We start from the raw sequence: 19,983 nt of genomic DNA on the forward strand, positions 1-19,983 counted from the left end.
CAAATATTAGGAAAAGTTCCTCAAAATGAGGAAGATTCTTATTCCTAAACTCGATAACTTTCGTGTTAGACTGCACACATAGAAAAAAAAATTGTTAAAAATTTCATTTATAGACACAATATCCTCTCCCAAATAGATTTCATTACCTTCACATATACATCCCATACTTCTATTTTTATTGTTACTGTTGTCGCCAAAAACACAACAATCAAAATTTGTAATGTAGGAATGTGGAGTCGAGCTTTCAATTCCTGCTTTCTTCCTATTTTTGGGAAGTATGCAATTACTCTGTGAGGGAGGACTGGCTCCAGGAGGAAGGAGTTGCTTCAGAAGGAGGGAGTTGCTCAAGAAGGGAGTTGCTCAAGAAGGGAGTTGCTCTGGGAGGATGGGTCCTTTGGGAGGAAGGAATGTTTTTGTGTCCTCCGAGAGAAAGAAAAGGCTATGGGAGGAAATGAAGCCCTGAGAGAACTGGTCTTCCAAGAAGAAAAGATGCTCTGGGAATATTCTTGCTTGTTTCGAGTAAACTAAGTGGACTGAAATCACAAACATGAGTTAGAAGGCACGTGGGGATTCCTCACCCATGTATGCCTTCTGATGCTTAAATCAGTAACGGGTAGTGAAAATTGCTCTAGGTGGACACTGAAGTCCCTTCAAGTGGAATAGGTGATTCAAGTAAAGAATGATACTTCATATGGATGAAATCAATTTACCTCAAGTGGAAAAAGAGATCTTATCTTTGTCAAGAAGTGGGGTATTTATAGGCATGACTCCTAAGAATCTCGCACTAGCCACATATCGCATCTAGAGGGTGGCAGCTATCTGAAAGGCATGGTTGGCTGCCCAATGGGCAGGGTATACTATCCATCTATCGAATCTAGAGGGTAGCCTAGAGAATCCTCCGGGTGAAAGTAAGCGTCATGGTTGGTTGCCCAATGGGCAGGGTATATTATCCATGTCGATTCCCTCTCGAAGGAATGACGTCATTTGCCTTTGCTTTTACTCTAGGCGGGTTCCACCCAATGTATGGCTCCAGTCAAGTGGATGCTCTCACTTCTTCTTGCTTCACTAGGGTAAGTCCACTTGTTCGATCGAGTGGGCGCTTTGGGTGGAAATTAGTTCCACCTGGAATGAACGACACAATAGTTACCACTTTGTTCATGTCATCCCAATCGAATTCACTTGTGTTTACTCCATATACCATGTGATACACAATCTATTAATCCTTTTTTTAGAGCCTTTATCCTAAGCTGAATGTAAGGATTACCTCTAATTCCACATCTAGTCCATCTATGAATCATCACACCTTCTAAAGTAGTTAAGTATCCATTCTTGAAACCATTATTAATAATGTATTTTGTTAGGAACCGACCAACCGTGAAGCTTCGATTCTGCCTTGCTTAATCCGTAGAGTCATAAACATGAACTCCTCCAAGTCGGTCCACACGATCGACCCTTTCCACGAACGCCTCGAGTAATGCTAGTAACCCTGGCGCCTTTGAGAGATCCGAATTTCTCCTTAATTTTTCAGCTTCTTAAGTGGCATATTTATAGAGTTTAAAAAACCCTAATTGTGCCTTGGAAAACCCCTAAAAAATTTAAGCTCGGCCCATTATCACATTGGGCCAAATCTCTCTTTTAAATTGTGCAACGGGCTCAACTTAAGTATGTGACCCCTTAGATCCACCATTGGGCTAGATGTAGGGCAAACTCTATTGGGCTATATGAAGGCCCAACTCATTAGATTAATTAAACTCTTTAATTAAGCTTATGGGCTTCTTAATTAGCACATCTCATGGGCTTCTTAATTAAACTCTTTAATTAATAGTTTTAGAATTAATAAAATTAATTCTAAAACCCTACATATCATGGTTAACGTCTAGCAACATGCCATGAATACCTAGCCAACGATGAAAAACACGGACCTTTTCAATTGCAATTACCGTACAGTAAAATCCTTTCATCAATCTATGTCCCGATTGAATTTAGGGTATGGTTTTATGATGAAACCCTAATCATTCAATAACTATGTATCCATTCCAGATTTATGACTTGATAGGTGAAATCAAAACACCTTTTGATTTCCACCTCACCTTGGCCAAGGATTTCCTCAGTCATGAAATCATCGGAATACATAGGACATCTTCTCATCTTATCGATAAGTGATGAATCCTATTTCGACATTCACAAGCCTTCATATGTGATAAGGTTACGCCCAGTGATAATTTGTTAATGACTCTATTAGAATCCAAAAAGAACCAAAGTGTAACCAGTCAAATATAAGACTACCATGATGTCTCAAGTCTAAGGATCAATCTACACTATTGCAACACAGAAATTCCAATTCGACATTGAAAATAACCATTATGAATTCTGTAGTGGGTCAATTCAGTGTACTTATTCTTATAATGAGCACCCACGTATATGCACTAGTGGCTCCACACCAATGTCCATGAAACGAGACATTCTCCTAATTGAGCATGCATCATATGTGCTAGTCTATCCGAGTTGTTAGTGTCCAGTCCTAATAACTCTATGACTAGGAACATTTAAGATCAAGGCTTGTAAGGAATATGTTTCATGATCGTCATCTCTATGCACGACCATATTCCATGAGCCTATTTGATCTATGGACTTTGTCAAGAATGGATTACAATAAATAATGATGACAACCATCAATGACAAATAAAAACATAATGCCTTGCAATAACAATTGATTGAAGATAAAGAATCAAAATGTAAAGTATGATCAATTACATGTAAATATAATTGGCTTGTGGGGCATAACTCTAACATATTTGACCTTACAATTTTCAAATCCACTAGGCAATAAATCAACATTGCATCTTTCTCCTTTATCCAACATGTTCAATTGATTGGTTACTTTCTTAGGTTCGTTTTTCCATGATACCTAAAGAAATCCTAACAAAAAGATACACAAGAAATAACATATTAAGATTATAAGTTAAACCCATAGTAATGAAGACTTCATTTAGATTACCAATAATAGAGAAACAATACAAGAATGTTCGAAATATAAATAGAAATAACTATTAGTGATATGCCCTAATGCTAGATTTAGATGACATCTAAATGGCATTTTGATATACTCTTGCACATTATATTTATAAAATGGCACAGTTTCTTCATTCATGACTCTTTGTATTTATATGAATGGCCCTTAGACATATTGTTAAAGATCTCATTCTTAGATTATTAAGAATATGTGTACGAGATCCTTTAGTACAAGAATTTTTAAACTATTCCTAGTCTTTAGATTCCTTGAATGGGGACTTCGAGTAATCCAGTATAGATGACACATGAGTTTACTACATTTGATTAGTATGAGATACTAATGATAAAAAATGGTGAATCATGTGTCATTTTACATAAGATGCAAATAGTAAACATGTGGGTGATTGTTAGTTAAACAACATTGAACATGGCGTTAATAACAAATCACATGGACTAGAGAATTAATTATTTGTTATTAGTTGTGATTGAATAATTTATCCATTAACTTTAGGCAACACAATTGTCTTATGTATTAGTGTATGAGATTTGGTAGTGATGCAAACTCACCCAAATGTTAGGTGGGAATGTTCACTATGCGCTCTCATTCGACTAGTATATGATGATAGGTGATTATTGGATAGGATTCATTAACTTCTAACTTGAAGTGAACATCCTATGCAATTTCATGTTGGATGTGATAGGTAAATTCCTTGCCAAGACATGAAAGATCGAAGATGAGTTTTCAATGAGTCATCTCAATCACACCAAATGAGATCTTAGCATAGCATTAGGTTAGTGAGCCTAGTCAATCCATGGCTCTCACTCGGTCTGAATGTTATTAATGGAATGATTGTATTACATGGTAATCATCAACAAAATAAGTTCACATGACCTCAATTTTATTACTTTATAGAATTGTTTTGACATGCAGCTATGTGTCACTTGAGAACTTTTGGGGTATTTTGAGAAGATAAAGAGATTTTCAAAATGGATCAAAGAATTCAATTAGCACCAAAAGGGTTTAACATTTTCCTATTATTTGGCTATGAACCTAGAAAGTCACTCACCTATGAGTAAAGCAACTGAAATTAGTGATCTTGAACTAGTATTTTGTTCATCACCACCATTAAGAGTTAATGGGGGTTGAAATACCATTAAGAGTTAATGGGGTTCAAAATGTTGTTATTAAGTGTTCTTGAGTGCATTTAATGCCTTCATTTATTCATTATGTATATATTTATATTTAAAAGTATTGAGCATTTAATAATGTTGTTATACATATATATATAAAGAAATCAGTAATGCTAGGAGTTATGACTGATGACGATGTTACATCCTCATCGGAATATGTGCTATGCAGAAGAGACAATGGCACATGGTCTTCTTAGCTTTTTCCAATGAGGAGGCGCCACATAACTGAGGATACCATCATCAGTCATGACTCCTAGCATTATTCTAAGGAAATATATATATATATATATAGTTTCCTTGCATGAAAGAAAGATATACACAACTTGCAGAAAAAGTTTCCAAAAGACCCGATCTTCTCTCTCATTCTTTTTCTTCACCGAGAATCTCTAAGAGTAGTGTTTTTGACGAGGAATAACTTTGTCAGCAAGATGAACTAGCGACTAACAACTGATCAAGCTTCCAAAGATGAGCTTACTAGTAAGCAACAAAAAAGCTTGCAATGGTGAGCTTACTAATAAGTGATGATGAAGGCTCTTGTGGTAGTGGTTGGTGACTATGAAGGCTGTTGCGATGGTGACTAATGATAACAAGGCAGTTGCGGTAGTAACTGTTGACCTTAAAAGTTCCTCCAATGACGATTGACCACCAACGAGGCAATTGCAATGGTAAAATAAGCAGCCAACAATGGTTGTAGCTATGAACCAAGTGACTAACAACTATTGTAGTGATTGCCAGCGGTGGTTGCAGCGATACTTTCTATTCTATTTCACCTTCTTCTTCTTGTGTTTCCATTCTTCCATTGTTATATTCATAAGATGAATAAAAGTTTTTGAAGAACAACTACCAGCTCTCCATTACCTTCATCTTGGTTTTGCTTTAGCATGTAAAACTAGAAAAGGGTTCCAAGTTACTTGCTTAGTGTGGATTGACTAGTCCCTCCACGATTGAGGAGGAAGTGGTTGGAGCTCGGAATAGTAATCAATAATTCATCCAAGAGGTAAAAGTTATCGGGTTTTTTTTATTGTAAAATAATGCATGTGACTAAAACATCTAAGTTTCATGGGATGAAAAACTATTTTCACTACATGTTTTCTTAATTTTAGAAAGAGTTTATAAATTTGAAAAATATTTGAAAAGCAAATGTGTTATATTGTATCCTTCAATAACAATATATTCCAAACTAAGAAAGAATACAAGTACAATAATAGGAACAATTAAAAAACTAGTTTTAAATATGTTTCCTTTTCCACATCTTTATGCCTTCTATCTGTTGAACATTTGATTTGCTAAATTTATCCTCTAAGTACTCCAAGCATCGAATTGAGATTGGATCACCATTCATAGTAAAAGACATCGATTCCATGTTATCTCTCTCCCTTTCTAATAGGTCTTCCGTCATTTCCTTTCTTACCAGATTATGCAAAAAGCAACAAGCAATGATAACACAATTATATGTTCTACAACATAGAATGATGGGCTTATAAGAATTACCCTACACGTTTTTAACAAACCAAAACACCTCTCAATTATATCACGCACAAATAAGTGTTTCATGCTAAAGAATTCTTCAAGAGTTTTGGGTTGATAACATTATCTCTAATCATTTAAGTGGTACCTTTAACCTCTATGTGGAGTAAGAAACCTTTCATAATTGGTATAACTAGCATCAACTAGATAATAATAACCTAAATAATTTAAATATTAGTATCAATTACTTTCTAACTCAAAGACTCAAATTCATACATGCAAAGTTCAAAGTTGTAATCTCTCCCTTTTAGTTATGGTACCTAGATTTATCTTATACAAACACTATTATTTTTATGTGTGTTCCATTTAAAGCATCTAGACAATTCCATACACAAACAATAAATTAATTTTATGTATTATAAATTAGTAGAATTTATATGAACTTTTATTATATGTTGAGTCATTTACCTTGAACCACTTCCATCTTTCATCGCTTGAATCTTCTAGAATAGGCTTTGGAATTTTGCATAGGTGAACATGTAAACAAATGACATCATCTAACACTATTTTAAAATACTTACTAATGGTCTCACCAAATCAACTAAATCAAAATTGAGTGACTATTTTTCATATGATGAGCAAATATGTGCAAAAATGATGCAACTTTCCCATTTATAAACATATTTTTAGTAGATCTAAGACCACTTATCTGTTAGTAATATACCCTAATACTAAATTTAGATGATGTTATAAGGGCATATGATGTATTCTTGTTATCATTAATAAAATAGTCATTTCTTTATTCATGCTCTCCATTCGTATGAATGAGTCCTTAGATATCTTGTTAAAAATTCCATTCTTAAGTTATTAAGAATATGTGAGTAGGATTCTTTAATTCGAGAATCATAAACAGTTCCTGGTCCTTAGACTTCTTCAAATAGGGACTCTAATTAGTCAATTATGGATTGGCTTATAGTTTACTACTTTGATTAGTATGAGATACTGAAAGATCACCTATGAAGGGGTGAATTGGGTGTTTTGAATGAATTTTTGAGATATTAATGAAAATATCCATTTTAATTTACTTATAATAATACTTTATTCTACATAAAAGATGTAACATATCAATATAAAATTATATGGAGTAAATTATCATTCATAGATATTATCCAAACATATTTGAGATATAAATATATATATATATAATATAAAGGCGATTGCATTTGAAAAGAATGATGAAAAGACTGATATGATGCCAACTTATAAGGATCATTTTTCTTTTCTAAAATTTATCTTTAATTTTAACAAAACATAAGCATTTGAAAAGTATGTATAAGAGTAGTAATGTTAAAGAGCTTTCATGTTTGCAATGAAAACTGAAACAATTATGTTGGATACTAATGAACTGAATTTAAATGAGATAACATTGTATGGCAGGTAAGGAATAATATCATTAAAAAAATAAGAAGCAAACCACAAGAACACAGCATTTTTTAGTGGTTCAATCAACAAGCCTAATCCACTACCTTACCTCCTCACTAAGAATTTTGAAAAATATTCACAAAGGAATTTTAGCTTTTAGGGAAAACTATAACCCATACATAGTTTTTAAAGGTTCAACTAAAACCTCCACTTTTCATGGGCTAAGTAGGAACTCCAACTTTTACAGAAACAACTATAACATCTGCTTTTACAGGCTAAGTAGTAACATCTGCAGTTGGTTTTCTCATTCTAGGCTCAGCCACAACCACTACCTTTTAAGGATAAGGCGTAACCTTTTATAAGTTTTACAAAAGTTGTGAAAAGATTTCTCAAGAGAAAAATATGAGATAATACAATGATTGCTAACATTCTCTTAAACAAAAGAAAGTTACAAGATATGAATGAATAAACCACTCAAACTCTCTTGTTTCTAATTTCTAGTTTAAGAAGATTTTCATAAGGCTTGACCAAATACTGACTTGAAGTAAAGGAAGATGAGCATGAAGGATTATCACTCAAGCAGTGAACTTTGGCCTGAAAAAAATTAGGCTTTATTGTGTCTAGGTTTAGGTTGGCTCTACATTACTTAGACATCAGTAGTCTGATCTTTTGCAGCACTTGGCCTTTTATAGAAGCTTTGATACTTGGATTTTGCCTTGATACTTGCATATACTTGCAATTTCTTTTGATTTGACTAATAATAGTCGAATTAGTTAAGAAAAATATGTATGATATTAAGATAAAGCATTTTGCAACATACAAAAACATATTTATCAGTCTTTTATAGAAGAACACAATTAGACTTTATAAAATAATCAAATAAAGCTCTAATAGTTAAAAACAATCCTTTCTTTCTTCTCTGAGTAATGGCTATATATTTCAAGAACTAACAGTTGATACTCAACTATCTAATAGACATACTCGACTAATATATCATCTTACTCAATTGGACTTTTCATGTAATTGATTATGTGACAAGCTTACTCGAATATGACCAAGTCATTACTTGACTATCTTAGAAGCCATAGAGACTTTACATTACTCACTCGATTACAAGGCTAAGATTACTCGACTGATAGATAAATTTACTCAAGTATAAACACTTGATATTCAATAAACCTTAAGACTAAATATTTAGCCAGCATCCAATCTATCTTTACTAGACTAACAAGATTATTCACTCGAGTGTAAAATTACATTAGTCGATTGCTAAGAAAGCTTTACTCTAGTAAAAAGATGTCAACATGATGATACTCGATTATTCAAAAAAGCTCACTTGAGTGATTAAAATATCCTTACTCAATTTCAAAAGTACCATACTCGATTTAGCTTTAAGATAACATAACTTTGCATAACATACTCGAGTAGGAACTTATGATAGTTGATTGGACCAAATCATATACTCAATTGTTTTTGAAAGAATGCTGAGCAATACTCGATTGATTATATCAAAAAGCTTTTTCATACTTGGTCAATTTTTGTAAAGGTTTTCTCACAAGACTTATAACATACTCGACTAATACAAAAGTATACTCGAATATTTTGAAGAGATATATGAGTATGAAATTATCATGCTTAAGAGAAGATTAAAATGTTTTGGATATCATCAATAAACCAAATTTATTGATAATATATTTAATCATTAAAAAATATTTTCTTAATAAATCAAAATACAAATTTCTCAACAGATACTAATGATAAATGATGGTGAGTCACATGTCATATCGCATGAGAAACAAATAGTAAAAATGAGGGTGAGTGTTAGATAACACACACTAAACATGAAATGAATAATATATCACATGGCTAAGAAGATTAATAATTTATTATTAGTTGCGATTATGCAACTAATCCTCAGACTTGAGGTGACATGGTTGTCTTGTACACTAGTGTCGGGGATTTGTTGTTGAGGAAAAATGTCCAATTGGGGATAGGAATGCTCTCTATGTGGTCTCTCTTTTACAAATGTATGGAGGTAGGTGATTACTGGATATGATTCATTAACTTCTGACGTGAGGTGAACATCCTATGCCATCTTTGTTAGTGGTTAATTGGTAAAACCACCCCTAACTATGGTGTGAATGATCATAAAGGAGTTTTTGATGTGTCATCTCAATCACACTAAATTAGATTTTTGAACAATTATCGAGTTCAATGAGCTTAATCAGTTCATGGCTCTCACTCAGTCAGGATGTTAATTAATGGAATGATTGTATTACGCGGTAATCATCAGCCAAAATAGAATCACATGAAGTATGTCTTTATTGCCTTATATAATCATCTTAATATAATGCTAGTTGTCACTCAAGATCTTTCAAGGTATTTTAAGAAAATTGAGAGATTCTCAAAATAGATTGAAGAGTTTGATCAGGTCAAATGGGTTTGACATTTCCTGATTGCTATTTAATGGTGAACCTAAATCACACACCTGAAAAGCAAAGCCTTAAGTTAGTGACACTTGGCTAGCAATGAGTTATTGATCATCATTAAGAGTTAATGATGTTGAATATTGTTAAGAATTAACAAGGGGTCAAAGTACCACTAAGAGTTAATGGGAATATCGTTAGGAGTTAGTGGGCTTTGCCATTAAGTGGTTAACAGAGGTCTAAGTTCCATTAAGAGTTAATAATTGGCCTAAATGCAATTATATAGAAGTTTTAATGAAAGACACAAGACTATCGATCAGTTGTTGAAACCGATTGATTGGTTATATAAGTTTGAGAAATTTTTAATTGATCCTTAGAAATAGTCAACAATTTTGCTTGACGAGATTTCCAGAAATGAGGCCATTCTTTCATCTTGTCTATTAACAGAACATTAAATGCTTTAATAAAGTTGCATTTAATGTATTTTTTAGTGCATTAAATGAAGTGAGAGATTGAAGAGAAATGGGAGGGAAATGGAGATTGTCTCCATTAAGCAAGGCATATTTTAAAAGGAAGAACAAATTTACTCTAGACAACAGAAGTTTTTGAACGTTTTGATTGCTTGTTGTCTTCTTCTCTTCTTGCTCCAATCTTTTGCTAGCTTCTTTGTTCTTGTTATTATATTTTTTCTCCTTTTTATACTGTTGCCCATGAGATGAACTTCTTCTTCTCTTAAGAATCATAGCCATCTTCTCATCGCATTTGCTCAGTCTTGCTTAGCACAAGGGACTAACAAAGGGTTTTAGTTGCCTCTTTGGTGTAGACTGACTTAATTAAGCTTTCACATTTGTAAAAGAGGCTTGGTCAACCAAAGTAAGGAGTTGTTCATGAAAGAGGCACGAGGGAGCTCAAGGAGAAAGATCAAATGGTGGGACTTGGCACAAGAAAAAACTGACATTGACATCTCTCCATAAGAGAAAAGTTACTATTATGGTTTTCATTTTGAATGAAAAATATATACACATGGCTGAAATAATTGAGTTAGCAAGAGATTTTCTTTTCTTTTAACTACATTTATATGGTTTTGAAAAAACTCATGAATCTCTTGCGACACTATCATAGTGTAAGTGCCTCTTTCACTATTGTGTCCAGCATAAAACATAACTTATCAAATGTTGACCTATATATTTGGTTTCCTTTTTAAGTAAAAGATGGTCTAAGTTAGTTTGGGTGCTTATATTTTAAGCCCAAATTTTTTGGTGGTTTACTTAAGCCTTTTTAGCCTACTTGCTATTAGGGTTATCTCCTTCAAATGGGTGGTCTAAGGCTAGAAAGTAAAAGGAAAAAAAAAATCACAAAAGGAGAAAATAGAGAGTGAAGGAATACACGTATGGTGGTGTGGGTAAAAATTCAAAATTTTATGTGTATCAAACATACACAACGGAAGCTATAAATACACACACCATACACAGTTTGGATATTTAAACAACTCATCATATGAAATATAATAAATAAATACCTGATGTTCGATTTTAGGTTGGATACAGAAACTATTTCTATATTGAGATCAAATCCACCTCAAGTCGTGTTAGTCCTAGTGTATCCACACTTAGCATACTATCTGATATCACTCCGTGCACCTCTTCCCGTGCTAGCCTAAGGATTCCGTACCACCAGCACACGCATGTCTTTTATCCCGTGTGACACTCACACCCAATTAATTTACAAAAGTAGAACAGAAAAAGACAAGGGTGAACAGAGGAAGCATAAGCCAAAATCACAGCCTCTGTGATTTCCTTCATGTCTCCAAATTAACCACCCAACCTCACTATTTTCCCTCCCAATTTGTTACCACGTGGACAACACTAAGAAGACTGAGATGGCACTGGGAGTCAACTCCCATCCACTGGCCAGTTGACTACAGAGACAGTCAACTCCTAGAGATGAGGTAGTCGACTCTCAATGCTCCAACACGCTAGCAATTAATGTACTATCTTCATTGACACTTAATGATATATATGAGACACAATGGATACATAGTGTTGATATCATATGTAACATTATATGGTGTGTGACTTTATAGGTTCACTATTTGCTAATAAATAGATAGCACTAAAACACGTTTGTCACCGGTTAACTCCTTGACCTATCACAAGAATCTCTTCATATCCTAGTGATGATTCGAGAGTTCCTGAGAAGCGCCTAGCAGCGGTTTAGGATAATATAGAAGACAGTGAAGTCTCACTTCAAGTGAACCTATTACAATTGACGATTACCATGTGCTATAATTCTTCCATCACCTAACGTCCTGACTGAACGAGAGTATGGAATGATAAACTCACAAACTTAGTAACTATGTGTCAGATCTTATCAATATGACTAGATGACACCTCAAGAAACACCTTTTCTTGATAATTAATCTGCCTTAGGCAGTGACCATTTTGTCACACCAACAATAGACCACATAACACACTCACTTCACCTTAACAACGAGGGTGGCAGATCCTATCCCTAAACACCTACCTCTATATACCAGTAATATGGAACCATATAGATGAACCTTTCCACCTCACAATTGGATGGTTCAGCGCATTAGCAAATTCCACACACTGATACACAAGACAAATATGTCGATTCCAGTCTAAGGATCAACTACACTATCACAACTACATGACATGACCATTATCTGCAATGCTATGTGGTCAGTTATCAGTGTCATATTCAGTGCGTTGTTCTCCAACAATGACCCACAAGTTTACTAGAGACATCCCCATGTCATATGACATGTGACTCACCACATTTACTATTAGTAACTCATATTGATCAAGGTAGTAAACTCTGTGCTAGTCCATACTTAACTAATCAAAGTTTCCATCTGATTAATCAAGGATCAATAATCATTTAAGAAATCCTATCTAGTAATCTCATCACATATTCTTAACACCTAAGAATAAGACTCTCAAATAGGAGATCCATTGACTCATTCATATATCAAACTAGAGAGCTTATGAATGAAAATAAACTTATCTTTTATTAATATATACAAAAATACAACAAACATATTTATTACAACCCCTCCAAACGTCATCTAAATCTAGAATTAGGGCACGTAACACTAACATAAAGAAGATGCCTAAAACTAATGCATAATTTGAATATGTTTAGTAAGCTTCAAGTGGCTGATTAGAGGTCAATTCGTGGTGTGATTGAGCCAAAATTTGGTGTGCACATAGAGGATACATTGAAGTCTATTATGAACGGTGAGATTATAAATTGGTTCACTATAACTTTCAGATTTGTTATGTGAATAGTAGCCACAAATTTAGTGAGATTTATCCAATTTGTCTAGTTTTGTGAGATTGATTCCACTATTGTTGGAATTGGAATTATGTATTCATTGTGTGAGTTTGAACAAGGTTTTTGTAACCTCTTTGATTATAGTGGAGCTCTTAACAGATTCTTAGACTTGTGGTTTTTCCTTTTCAATTTGGAAGGATTTTTCACGTAAAAATCTTGCTTGTTTTATGTGTGGTTGTGCTTTGCTATTTTTTAAATATTATTTGTTAGACTTGCAATTTCTTCCTCTTTGGTTTAATCAATTATGGGAGTTGATTTCCTAATACTATCTAATCTTATCTATTCAATACAAGTAGTGTCACTTCAATAAACCAAATGCCTAAGGTGAGCTTCATTGATATAAAAGTTCAAAGTGTGTGAGGTATCCTTAAGACATCATCTATATAAAATAGTTAGGCATACAAATAAAGGAAGTATAAGTAAACAATTTGAACCCACTAAGTAAGGATAATAACGACCATTATTCTATTCAAATGATCCATTATAGTCTGTTAGAAGATTAATAAATAAAAATAAAAACTAGTGTTAATATTGTACTGTAGAATAAAAAATTGAATTAGATGTGAAAGAAGTGTAAATGGTTACATATTCTATGGTTTTAATGGGTTGTCTAGGGCCTAGAGAGTTTAGGTGGCGTTATGACAAATAATGGTGATAATAACAATAATTATCATTCCCATCACATGATTCCAAATGACCTATAACACCATATAACCAACCTACATACATAGATAAATGGCACAAACCCATCAATTACTTAGTTGTACAAACTTTCTTATAATAAAAACCAACAACACATCAAATATTTTATCTTACTATAAATTCTACCTTGTTAGACATTTCTATCTATAGCCTTATTTCTGATTGGTTATGATCATGGAGTCAAATGCATTTAGGTTGCCTTTGAATGAAACAACACCTTATACCTATAACTTTGTTTAGCATTGACACAACTCTCCACCAAACAATGCATGGGAAAACAAGAGAACAAATCAAATTTGAACATGCAATTAGGGTTGTGCATTAGTTCAATTATTAAAGGGTCAGTTAGCGGTTCGGTTAATTTTATGAAAATTTTGGTTAGTTTTCATCAGTTCAGTTATCATGGTTGATTTAACCAAACTAACCAAATCGAGCATTGATCCAGTCTTTCCTTCTACCCGAAGCTCTTACTACTATACTAGCTAGTATATATATATATAGAGAGAGAGAGAAAGAGAGAGAGAGCACAAAAAATACCAGTTGCGATTGGGGAACGATACAGTGAAACCATAAGAATAAGATCATCCAAGGGTCCATTCAATTTGCTTCTCTAAGAAGCCTACAGCCTTGCTCCTCTCAACATCAATTGTCCCTTCAATTTGGCTTCTCCAAGAAGCCTATAGCAATTGTCCCTTCAATTTCAACCCTGCTCCTTCCCTTAATTGTCCCTTTAATTTGATTGTCCCTTTTCAATTTTGATTCTCCTAGAAGTAATTTCAAACAATTACATTAATAATTTCAAACTCAAGAACACGTTTCTAGAAATTCCAATTGCTTTTGCGATGACTGGAGATAAAGATGAAGATAAAGGGATGGAGACAAAGACGAAGATGGAGACAAAGGGCCAGAGAGTCAGAGATGACGGGCCAAAGTCAAAGGGCTGGCCTTTCGTCTTCGTCTCCGATTTGCTTAGCCCTTCATCTTTAGTCTTTTGTCTCCTTCAAATGTCAACACCGACCCAACATCTCTCTTTCCCTTCGATTTGCACAACACCGTGCTCGGCTATCGACACCAATGGCCCATTCGGTAAGTTTTTTGGCAACTTCTATTTTACATTAAAACCTAAATCCATTAAAATCCAACCATTAGATGCTTTTGATTTTTGGTTATGTGGGTCATTGAGCCAAAACAAATCTGATGGTTGATTTTGATTGTTGGAATTCATCGTGGATGGTGGCCGACGACGTTTTTCCATCAACGTGTTTTTGAGTTTTTTAACCATAATATTAATTTTCAGACCTACAAAAAATCAATCATTGGATCAAACCCTTTTTTGGATATATGAATCACTGTGGTTGGGGGAATCTAATGATCGAATCCGATCATTGAAATCACTAACTAGCTAGATGGTCGGAAGCAACAGTAAGGCCAAACTAATTTTTGGTCTCTTCGATTATTTTGTGCATTAGTTCAATTTTCAGTTTGGTTTGGCTACCATAGTTTAGGTTTTGGTTAATTTGGTTAGTTGGGGTTAGTCAGCCAGTTCGGTTTGGTTATAACCAATTGCACACCCCTACATGCAATTGAATATTACTGTTGATTATGCTTTTAGTTGAAGAAAAACAGAAGTTTAACACATTTTCCACTATGGTTTTGACCCTACTTTCTCTTTGATTTGTAGGAATATCAAGTTATCCATGAGGTTTTGGACAAGTAGAGTTATAGTATGAAGTTCCATTGACAACAAAAGTATTTTTAAGAACTATAATTTAAAAAATTGCATGAGTTGAAGCCAAAATAAAATTTGAAGCAACAAATAGGTTGTGAAGTTTGTGGGAAGAGGAGGAAAGTGGTGGCAAAAAAAGAGCCTAGATCTAGATTCGATCACAATTGTGTTGGCAACAAAAATAACGATGATAGCCAAATCTAGTTGAAGGATGAGGAGGTGGACAATTTAACAATGGAAGAAGAAAAATAAGAGAAGATTTGACCACAGTTGCGCTTGTAGTAATGACCAAATTTGGTTGTGAAGGAAGAAATGAATAATGGTAAAAGAAGGGTAAGAATGAGTTGGTCAACAATGGAAGAAAGGTCCAAATTCAAATCTAGCTATGGTTATGTCAGCAATGGCAGCAACCACTAGATTTGTCTGTAGGAGAAGGAACGGATGGTGGTAGAAAAAAGGGTAAGAAAAAGGTTGCGATGATGAAAGAAATGCCATGATCTAGATCTGGTTATGAGGGGAGGAAAAAGGTTGCGACGATGGAAGAAAGGCCATGATCTAGATCTGGTTATAAGGGGGGGGGAGGATTGCAGTCCAATAGTAGGAAAAATAAAATATGGGTGGGTTTGTTTGTGTTCAAGGAAAAGAAAGAAAAAAGGCAATATGCACTAGAAATTGGGTAAATTTGTAATTATAAAGATAAAGAAGAAGAAAAAATAAAAAATTTACTTGCATGCATTTTTTGACATATGATGACAAACAACTGTTGAAAATTTGTGGGAGACAAATTTCACACAAGATGGTTGATAGCGGGGTGAAATACAATTTAAGGCAAGCTTAAATATCATAATTTGTAATTTAAAGAAAATTTGAGAATAAAATTGTAATTCTATTATTCATTCCATAGAATGGGTGGATTTTTCATCAATTTTTTAATGAAAAATCATTGATCAATAGGAAGGAATGGCCATTCCCTAAAGAATGATTCATTCAATTCTCTTGACGTAATCAAATGCATTTTTAAGAAATCACATTTGTGATTGTCTCATAGTGAAAAAATTACAAATCAGAACAAAGTAAGAAAAAGGAAAAATAAGAGAAGATGATAAGAAAAAAGAAGATAAAAAGGAATAGGGATATTATAAATAGAATGAGAGCCATTTGTAAAAATATACTAAACAAATAACTAGGACTAGAAAATTTCAATTCTTTGTCTAGTCATTTGGATTACATTTTATCAAAATTGTAATTGTAGAGTTTGATAGTAAACAAAATTCTATGGCCGTCCAAATTTGAAAAATTATTATTTTTTTAATTAGAGATTTATTTATTTAATAAAACTTAAAATTCAAAAAATTAAAAATATTTTTTTGCACTTGTGATAATCTTTTATATTTTTTAAACTAAATTCATATTTTTGTCTTTGTATTTTCACTTTTTTTTTTGGTGGTCGTTCGTACTTTTTGTTATTTTAATTACAGTTCTAAACCCAATTTTTGAGTTAATTTAATTTCTATACCTTGAATTTTTTTTAATGTGGCAATATGAACTTTTCGTTATTTCAATTACACATTTAGGGTGTGTTTGATTGCAAGGGTGGAATTTGGGTGAAAAGAAAATGAATTCCAGGGAATTGAATTTCGGGAAAAATGAATTTCTAAAAATTAAAAGTTTAAACTGTTTAATTGGTATAATTTTCTACCTGAAAAATAATGTTATTTTCTATCTTTTGGTGTTTGATTGGTAATATTTTCTATAGAATTTGGTCATTTTTCTGGTATTTCGTGTTTGATAGGCATTATTTTTTATAGAAAATGACATATTTTCCATAAAATTCAATGGTGAAAATGTATTAAAAATATTGAATCGTGGGGACACACATATATATTCATACACAATCACACATGCACATATATACATATTCTCGCACACAGACATATATATATATATACATGCACACATACATACATATAATGAAAACAGAAAGCTGCCTCCCCACTCATCGCCGTTGCCTACCCGTTCACTCACTCACCTTCTTTCTCTCTCGTTCGCTTGTCCTCCCTATCGTTCGCACACAAATACACACATATATATATATATATATGCACACATACGTACATATATATATACACACCCTTTTTTCTAACTGTCTCCTCGTTTACTCACCTGTCGTCGTTGACCCACTTGCTCACTCGTCATCTCTTTTGCTATCTCTTTCTCTCTCGCTCACTCGTCTTCCCTCTTGTTCGCTCTTTATCCCTCTCTTGTTGCAGATCTATTTCCAAGAAAGTTGAAGAGGATGAAAACGAGAGCACAGTGGATTGCTGTTTCAATTGCTTGGAAAATCGGAACTTCTTCCCCCAAAAAATTTGGTTTCCATGATTTGAAGGAAAAACTCATCACTTGACAAGAAATGAGAAAATAAGTTTCATGAAAAAATTTGACTATCAAACACTACACAAATGAAAAATTAAGTGAAAAAAATGTGTTTTTCTTGAAAAAGTGACTATCAAATGTGCCTTAGATCTATATTTTCAAGTTAAAGTATAGAGTTAAATTGATTAGAAAATGTAAATTTAAGGATATAATTGAAATAATACAAAATTTAAATTATTACACAAAAAAATATGAAAACATAATGATTAAATTAACTTAAATCCACATATATAGTTGAAAGTCAAATTAATGAAAAGTTTTAATGATCACAAAAAAATAAAATAAAAATACATAGATAAAAATATAACTTTGACCTTTTTTATATTTCAAATATAAAAATTTATTAAAATTCTAAAATTGAGAATAGAAATACAAATACAAAATTCGTGAGGGTCGTTGGCTGACACCCTGGGGTGTGCTAGGTTTAATCACACAGCTGAAAGTAATCAAACCATCGAGTAGACGAAGTTTGGTATCGCCGGAGCTCCAGATGGATCTACTCTGCAACGCCTACTCGAATGCTTCGGACGACGACGACGACGAAGCCCAACATGGGAAACCCGTCCCACCGCCTCCGTCGAAGCGACCCAGACCCGCGACAGAGTTTCCTCATTTCCATAGCGAAGGATCGCCCGTCCCCCGCCCGACCCTGGCCCCATATCCGCCAGCTGAGGCTCTGATTTCTGGCAGATACATTTCCAAGAGAGAGCGAGCACTCCTGGCTTCATGTCCTCCTACTTCAGTTCCCGACTCGAACCCTCTCGCTCCGGTCTCCACATCACCTGGTTTGTCACCTCTCTTTCCCTCACCCCCTCCCTCTAACTCTCTCTCCGTGCATCGGTGGAGTCTCCATTTTGTTGCTGAGAAAACAATGAAAAATATATCAAGGGAGTTGAATCTTAGGCTTGTGAGTTGGCCTCCTAGACTAGGGTTCAAAAATTAGAGGCAGCTACTGTGGACTGGCGCTACTAGATTGACGGATTCTACTTTTTTCGTATAGTAAGTAATTCTAAGCCAATGTGTGTTTTGGAAATTTAGCTGCATTTTCTGAAACAAATAGTTGGCAAGTTTAGCTGTATTTGATCAATTGTAGATAATGAATTCAACCTGCTCCAATTAGGGAGGAGAAGGCCTCTCTAATTGGTTCTTAGAGCTTAGGGATATCACAGTAAAGAGGCTCGGCTTTGATTTAAGACTAATGGCGAAAGGGCACAAAACTAGAAATGTGTTTTTTTAACCCCTTGGAAACTTGTATCCCCCAGTTAATGGTTTCATGATTTCACTGTAACACATGGTGAAAGTATGAAGGTTCCCCCAAGCAACACCATTAAGCGTGTGTATGAGAGGTAACCTTTTATGCTATTAATGACGTTGAGAAACTGATTCCGTCTGAAATTAAGTTTAAACCTTTTTCTTTCTTTTTTCTTTCGTTTGGGGGGGGGGGGGGGGGGGGGGGGGGGAGGGCTCAAAACTCCAGCCGATATGATTAAAAACTCCTACAAAATGATACATCTAGATTATTACCTTTCCATTAAGAAGGAGGATGTAAGAAATACGGGTGTAAGATAAAATAGGAAAAGGGGAAAGGGGAAGGGAAACACTAAGGTGGTGTTCTTTTTGTGTTTCAATTTTGAGTTTTGAGTTTTGAATTCATTTCTAATTTTGTGTTTTGAGTGTTTGTTTTGAAATTTTTGAAAATATGTTTTTTTTGTCATTTTGAAAAATCATTTCTCAAAATAGAAAATTGAAAACGTGTTTACTTTGAAATTTTTTAAAAGAAATATTTTATAATAATTTATTCAATAACAAAAAAATTCAAAATCTTAGAAATATCATACTTTAAACATTAAAATTTGATAACAAACTTTAAATATTTATTAATAAATTATAAATTACAAAATAACAGAATATTTAATTTATCATAGGTATAATTCAAAATCTTAAAAATATCTTTAACAAAATTAATACAAAAAAATTACATTACATATTTAGTTTAATATTCAAATAAAAAAAAAAAAAATCAAATCGCAGAAAGGGAGGGTAGTTGCAGCAATTAGGAAGAAACCATTGGTGAAGGGAAGACGATGCTCGGTCGTTCGACGGTGGGCGGTGGCGGATGCTAGGGTTGTTCGGTGGTGGGCAATGTTGGGGAGTGGAAAACGAAACCAAAACAGAAGATAGTTGCAGCTTGCTAGGTCTCGTCTCATTCTGCCATTTTTTTCGTTCTTTCCAGAATCCACACTCTCT

At 33.8% G+C, this 19,983-nt stretch overlaps 1 protein-coding gene across 1 annotated transcript in view; it reads left to right on the forward strand.

Moving 5' to 3' along the window:
• The first annotated feature begins 18,148 nt into the window (after positions 1-18,148).
• LOC127811311 (uncharacterized) overlaps positions 18,149-19,983 on the forward strand; it is a 61,606-nt gene continuing 59,771 nt past the window's right edge. The window contains exon 1 of the mRNA XM_052351055.1: positions 18,149-18,521. Coding sequence (XP_052207015.1) covers positions 18,227-18,521 — 295 coding nt within the window. The 5' untranslated portion in view covers positions 18,149-18,226. The remainder of the gene's footprint in view (positions 18,522-19,983) is intronic.

The sequence above is a fragment of the Diospyros lotus genome, chromosome 10 (assembly GCF_014633365.1).
Source record: "Diospyros lotus cultivar Yz01 chromosome 10, ASM1463336v1, whole genome shotgun sequence".
Lineage (NCBI taxonomy): Eukaryota > Viridiplantae > Streptophyta > Magnoliopsida > Ericales > Ebenaceae > Diospyros > Diospyros lotus.